Below are 6,602 nucleotides of genomic sequence, written 5' to 3'. Positions count from 1 at the left end.
GGTGTATACGGGGGGTGTATACGGGGGGTGTATTATACGCGGACGGCGGGCGCGGCCAGTGTGCGCACCCGTGCAGTAGCACCGCCCTGGCCTGCCGCAGCGTGATCCAGCCGTCCTCCCAGACAGTGAACGCGAGAAGCACCGCCGCCGCCCACACCGGCGGCCGTGGCCAGAGCGCCGCGGCCAGCGCCGCCGGCAGCAGGCCGGCGGCGTGCAGCCACGGGAAGGGCGGCGGCTGGGGGACGGGGTCCGAAGCCCAGCGGCGGAGGGAGGCCAGCTGTCGGGGGTCGTTTTTGAACGTCCACCACGTTTCAACAGATGTGAAGGCGACGTTGAAGAAGTACGAGGCGGTCAATATGCGCGCGAGCGCCAGCGCCACGCGCGACCCCGCGGCGCCGCGCAGCCAGGCTGTGGCGCGGGCGCCGGCGCCGGTGCCGGTGGCGTGGGCGCGAGCCTCGTCGGCGGCGACTTGGATGGACAGGGGCATGCGGCCGACGGGCAGGGGCCTGCCGGGGCCAGGTGCTGCCGCGGCGCTCGCGGCGGCAGCGCCCGGCTGCTTAGCTGCGAGCGGTGGCGGTGCTAGCGCCACGAGTGGCTTGGAGATTTCCTGAGCCTGATCGTGGGCGCTTGAAGTGTCCTGCATGGTGTCCGAGGCGTGCACTGGAACGAGGTTGCCGTCGCTGACAATCTGATCCTCGCTCGAACGAACAAGATGCGCGTTACTGTATTGGCGGAGTTTTTAAGTATAAAGTCGAAACTATAAAGTTTGATTGGTTTGATGAGTCGGTTTAATGTGGTGGAATGCCAATGTCCTGCAGTTCCCAACAGCCCCCCCAGTGCGCGGCCACTCGCGCGAACTCTCGCCCACCCTTACTTGCCATGTGAAAGCTCTTACTCCCTCAGGTGCAGGGTGAGATTCACACGCCCAGAAATACGCCACAGTAACAGAGATATCGGTACAGCGTCATTGGCTACACCCCTACCACCACAGTTCCAGAGGGCCCGCCTCAAGTGCAGCCCACTCGCGACTAAAGCTGGGCACGAAGCTGAGGGTTGGAGCGCAGCCACAACTGTGATGACACCACCTGCTGGCGCCATGCAGGCAGCTTGTGAAAATTTTTACACAAAAATCCTGCAGCTCGGGGCCTTACAGGTGCTGATGATTGTACAAGCCAGGCCACAGCAGCCGGCTGGCGAGCCATGGCGTGCGCGCCCGCGTGCGTCGCTCAGGCCGCGCCGCCCCCGACCTCTCCGCGTGGGTGCGTAGCAGAGCAGAAGCCTCGCCCTGCAAGCCAGCAGAGCCCGACCCTTGCCCTGGAGGCCGCCCCCATCGCACGCGGGCGCCGCGGGCTCTGCTCGGCCCGGCCGTCAGGACGCGTGCGCGCGCGCGAGGCGCACGTCTCGCGTCCTGGAGCTGCCTGCATCGTCACTCCTTGATGAACGTCGCGTCAGATCGCATGTCGATTACCTCATCCACGATGCCCCACGCCGCCGCCTGGTGGGCATCCATGTAGAAGTCACGGTCCAGGGTCTTGCCTGGATTCGGTTTGATTAGGATGGGATTAGGGTTGGGTGGAAGGGCCAAAGAAGATGCGTAGAACAAACATTGTGTTGGGCGGTGAATCATACGCCAGCAATGAGATCCAAGCAGGCCAGAGGTGCAAGCAGGGGCTGCCCGCCAGGCTGCGCGGGGGCCCTCACAGGGGCCGAGCCAAAGCGGCGGCGTGGCAACAGCCCCGGACCCCCTCTGCCTCCAGTCTGGCGGCGCGGCACGCAAGGGTGCCCGGGCGCGGGCACCGGTTACGCCAATCGCAGGCGTGCGGGGCTCACAGATGGTGTCTGTGTCCTTGTGTGTGTGCCTCTCGTAGAGGCTGACTAGGAGGTCCCTCAGCCGCTCGATTTCCTTGGCTTGGATAAGGATGTCGCTGGCTTGACCCTGAGGGGGTTGGAGGTGTGGGGGGCGGGGAGAGAGGGTATTGTAGGGGTTTGGCAAAGGTGCGGTGCACGCGTCAGCCCTGCAAACCAGAGGGGTGAGGTGCTTGTGGCGAGGGGGTGGGGGCTGGTGCGCGGGCGGTTGACGGTTAGGGGGCCAGGGGATGACGTGGCGGGGCTCAGGGGCGTGCAACATGTCAGGCGTGGGCACCAGTAGCGGCTGGCACGCGGAAGACCATGGAGTTGGCGCGGGGCGGCCTCGCATCGGCTGCAAAGTGGCTCATGGTCTCGCCCCCTCCAGCCGCACTAAAGCAAGCGCACCCGCGCTGGATGCGCCGAGCTGCACCACCCGAACCGCCCGGGCCGCTCCCTGCTCCGCGGCCCTCCTCCGCCCCACCCCCTGCGCCACACCCCCTCCGCCCCTTTGAACACCCATCATGCCCGCCGCCCGCCCGCCCCCGCACCTGCGCGCCGCCCGCTGGCTGGTGCACCATGATGCGCGCGTGCGGCAGGCAGCGCCTCTCCCCGGGCGCGCCCGCGGCCAGCAGCAGCGACGCCATAGACGCGGCCTGGCCCACGCACAGCGTGCTGATGGGAGATTTGATGTACTGCGGTTGCGAGCAGGGAGTGAGGTTGGGTGCAGTCAAGTTAACAGAGAAAGTGAGGGAGAGGCGACGTGTGTGCAAAGCAGCGCACAGACGCACGTCTGAGGCTGACTTGTCATGTGCTTTTGCGAGCTACGAGAATTAAGCAGGGCGTTTTCATGTCTACACATGTCGTGCTGTGCCAAAAAGCGCCCGCAGGCGAGCGCTGGGGACTGCTGGTAATGCGGCACTCTTGAGCGCCCCAGCCCGAGCCCGCGCCAGTGCCCGCGCGCGCCTGCATGGTGTCGTACACGGCCAGGCCAGCTGTCACGACGCCCCCTGGGGAGTTGATGTACATGTGCACCTGCGCAAGTGGCAGCAGCAGCAGCAGCAGCAGCAGCAGCAGCAGCAGCAGCAGCAGCAGCAGCAGCAGCAGCAGCAGCAGCAGCGGCAGAGGTTGGCGGTAGCAGCTAAAGATACGAGACCACGCGCCTCAAACCCAGCGTGTAGGGGGATACACGCAAGCGGCGCCACGTTGGGCCCACCCTTGCCTTTCCCAGGCTGTCGCTTTGCGCACACTCCCCATGGGTTCTCCATTGGGGGGCCCTGCTGCATATGTTGGTGGCGCCCTTTCATCCACACAAGCCGGGCGCACCGCAGCGCCCCCGCATCCCCCGCCGGTCGCGCGTGGGGGATCGTCCCTACGCGCGCCCACGGGCCACCCAGCATCCCATGCCGTGTGTCTGCTCCCTCACACATCCTCACACAGCAACCAGCCGCTCGGCGCGTCCCTGTCTCCCATCCCACCCGTGCGGTGCCCCACCGCAGGGGGCGAGCACCCACCGGCTTGTCTGGGTGCTGCGATTCGAGGTACAGCAGCTGCGCTATTATGACGTTGCTGGTGCTGTCATCGATGGGCCCATTCACACATATGATCCTCTCACGCAGCAGCCGCGAGTAAATGTCAAAGGCGCGCTCGCCTGGCGGGGAGTGGAGGGGGCAACACGTGCGGTGTGGGCGGAGCATAGTGACACAGAGTGTCGCTGCTGCGCCTTTGCTGCCGCTTGCTTCGTCTCTGCAGTCAGGGCGGACCCGTGTAACGCACCTCTGCTGGTAGACTCGATCACGTAAGGCACAAAGTTGAAACCGCGCCGCGCCTGAAGGCTCACTGCGCCGCCAACGGCATGCTGCGCTGCGAGAGCACCTCCTGCCTGCTGCACTAGGGCGCACAACTGCGAGGTCACAGCGCGCAAAAGCATACTAAATGGCTTTATATGCAATTGAATGCTCGCGATAGGCTGCCGCACAGCGCGTGTGCCAAGATCAGAAGTGATCTCGCAGCGCGATCGAATGACTCCTGAATGCTCTTCAAAATCCAAGCGAACACAATGGCGGTAGCTTGGCGCGCTGCTCAAGAAATGGAAACAAGTGATGTGACCCGTGTGGGTGACTCCATTTGACTGCAGCAAATCACTAAAAGTGAGGCTGTGGCATCGCTCAGAAATGTGCATGCGGCAGGTTTGCGGCCTGCGTGCTACAATAACGACGTAACGCAAACACACAAATAGGCGCTGCGGACCTGCGAGTGCACCTTGACATCACCCACCGCCCATCTGGCCGGCTTCAGTTGCTGGTGGCCCGGCTGTTGCTTACACCTTTAGCCTGGGCTTAATCCTCCTGCGCGGTGCGCTGCCTGAGAGCTGTGGGTACACCACCTGCGCGTGCACGCCTGCTTCACCTTTGTGTAAATTTTGCAGGAGACCCCTGAAACTCACAGGCCCGCCCCTCACGGCGAGCGTCCCACACACTCCAGGTCGCGTCATGCCACAACAAGGGAGCGCGTGTGCTGCCAAGCCGAGCCATTCTAAGTTCCTCTGTCTGCATGCGTGCTCCCCCCTATCCACATAAAGTGGTGACTCTGCAGCCTTGCATACGGCACAAATGCCTTTACACAGCGCGCTGGAAGCACCACTGGAAAGACAGATGGGTTGCGCATCAAAATGCTGCTCCAACCCCTGCGCTGGCGCGCACGGCTGACACTGCATGAGCTTTTCTTGACACTCATTGGCGTTTGACACGCGCGGCAACACTTCAGAGAACCCTGGTGAGGGACACAAACAGAGAGCAAATCAAACATGGCTGGAGAGTTGAAAAAAGAGAGACAGGGCAACAGGCCGCCAGGCACGACTCCTGAGCAACCTGCGCGCCCCGATGCTGCTGCTGCTGCTGCTGCTGCGACGGCCACTACCAACACGGGGCCGCGCCCGCGAGGCGCCCATCCCGGCGCACCGCGCCCGCGTGCACCCGGTCGGCCGGCAGCCGCTGGGCTCACTAGGCGCGCGCCGTCGCGCCGCCGCCGCCGACCGCGTTGGACAGCGTGAACGTGCGAGCGCTGAGCCCTTTGGCCTTCTCCACCAGCACCTCCTGCACGCTCTGGCTCTGCACGCCCATGACAACGGTCCCCGCCTTGGAGTCGATCTTGGCGTTGAGCCGCGCGTTGAGGATGAGGTTGGCGATCCACTTCTCCGCGGCCTCCTGGTCCATGTTCAGGCGCTGGCCCAGCATGTTGATGTCGATGCACTGGTGGATGCGGCAGTAGGTCTCGAAGATGAAGAGGCGCGCAGACTCGATGAACTCGGCCTGGTGGTCGGGGGATTCAGGGGCAGCAAGCGGGGGGAGGGAGGGGGTGTCGGTGAGGGGCGCGCTGGAAGGTGCAGGCACGGAGTGGGTTGAGGGCAGGCGCCAGAGTCGGGTGGTCCCCAGGTGCAGCTGCGGGGCAGGGGATGCAGCTGCGACGGGCCCCCAACGTGCGAGCCAACGGTCCGCTGCCTGTTCTTGCTATGTCATCGCGAACCCCCGCCGCCGCGGCCGCTTCTTGGCCATCAGCCCCCCAACACGCACTCCCCCATTGCCCTGCCCGCCAGCCGCGCGCATCCCGCCCGTGGCCCCACCTTGATGGCCGTGAGGAAGTAGTCCGCGTCGATGACAGCCTCGCACTCCGCCAGCTTCTTCTGGGCTCCGTCAAAGTCGTAGTGCACAAACAGGTACTCCAGGAACTGGGTGATGGGGTCGCTGTACTCGTAGGACTCCTGGGGGTGGGGACGGGGGAATGGGTGACAGTGAGGGTACGAACTGGCATCACGGGGCTCGGCTAATGGACCGCGAGGTGGTGATGCCGTGGCGTCGCTGGCTACAACCAACCCTTTGGCTGCTGCTGCTGCGGCCCTGCTCGAAACAGCCCCCGCTGCTGGTGGGAACGCCACCGCTGCAGCGTGAGCCGTCCTTGGCTGCCACAGCATAGCCATCGATTGCTGCGCATAGCCATCGATTGCTGCGGGGCGTCACCGTGCCTGCACCGCCGGGACCTCCGCACCTTGGCGCCTCTGCCGCACCGCCCCTCACAGAGCGGCCAGCAAGCCACCCGCCGGCCGGGACACCGAGGCCCCCCGCGCGCTCTTGCCCCACACAACTGCTCTTGTGTTCTCTCTCTGTCTCACTCACCTGTTCCGCCCCGCAACCCTCCCCCCCTCTCCCTCTCTCTTCTCTCCACCCTGCTGGCAGCGACTCCCTCCCCGCCCCCGCAACAAACACAGGGCGGCCCTCGCACCGTCTGGATGAGGCGGATGAGGTCCTTGAGCACGTTGCGCCGCCGCTTGTTGACCACCACCGCCGCCGCCACGTACCGCAGCAGGTGCTGCGCGTTGACCGTGATCGCGCTGGTGAACGGCGCCTGCAGGAAGAGGTCGATCAGCGCGTTCTTCCCGTTCTCGTGGTTCCAGAACACGTGCAGGCTCCAGTGCATGAGCCACGTGCGCTGCTGCAGCTGCTGCAGCGGCGTGAGGAACGGCGCATTGTCGATGGCCTCGCGCAGGCGCGCGATGTCCTCTGTGGCCGCGTCGTAGTCGACCATGAGGATGTCAGCGGCCAGCTTGCCCCACAGCACGCTCATGTTGCGCTCGCTCGTGGTGACCAGCGGCCGGTACGCCTGCAGCAGCTCGCTGGCGCTGCTGTAGTTGCCGCAGTCGAACTGGAACTTGGCGTACTGCCGGCCGGAAGGGGGGGCGGGCGGGCAGGCGCGAGATGGAT

At 65.1% G+C, this 6,602-nt stretch overlaps 3 protein-coding genes across 3 annotated transcripts in view; all 3 read right to left on the bottom strand.

Moving 5' to 3' along the window:
- Positions 1-68: 68 nt before the first annotated feature.
- MNEG_9135 (hypothetical protein) lies at positions 69-643 on the bottom strand (the record flags this gene model as incomplete). Its single annotated transcript, XM_014042396.1, has 1 exon — positions 69-643. A coding segment is annotated over one exon (575 nt), but the record flags the coding sequence as incomplete, so codon positions are not given.
- Positions 644-1,426: 783 nt separating this feature from the next.
- Positions 1,427-2,492, bottom strand: MNEG_9134 (ATP-dependent Clp protease, protease subunit; the record flags this gene model as incomplete). Its single annotated transcript, XM_014042395.1, has 3 exons — positions 1,427-1,536; positions 1,831-1,936; positions 2,397-2,492. The coding sequence occupies 3 exons, from the start codon at positions 2,490-2,492 to the stop codon at positions 1,427-1,429; spliced, it is 312 nt and encodes a 103-aa protein (XP_013897849.1).
- Positions 2,493-4,847: 2,355 nt separating this feature from the next.
- Positions 4,848-6,602, bottom strand: part of MNEG_9133 (putative Eukaryotic translation initiation factor 3 subunit E) — a gene marked incomplete at both ends in the record, with an annotated part of 3,484 nt that continues 1,729 nt past the window's right edge. The window contains 3 exons of the mRNA XM_014042394.1: positions 4,848-5,156; positions 5,468-5,605; positions 6,124-6,558. Of these exons, the coding sequence (XP_013897848.1) occupies positions 4,848-5,156; positions 5,468-5,605; positions 6,124-6,558 (882 nt within the window). The remainder of the gene's footprint in view (positions 5,157-5,467; positions 5,606-6,123; positions 6,559-6,602) is intronic.

Source organism: Monoraphidium neglectum (assembly GCF_000611645.1).
Source record: "Monoraphidium neglectum strain SAG 48.87 unplaced genomic scaffold scaffold01830, whole genome shotgun sequence".
Classification (NCBI taxonomy): Eukaryota; Viridiplantae; Chlorophyta; class Chlorophyceae; order Sphaeropleales; family Selenastraceae; genus Monoraphidium; species Monoraphidium neglectum.
Note: the sequence above shows the minus strand (reverse complement) of the source record. Positions and strands in the feature narration are given on the sequence as shown.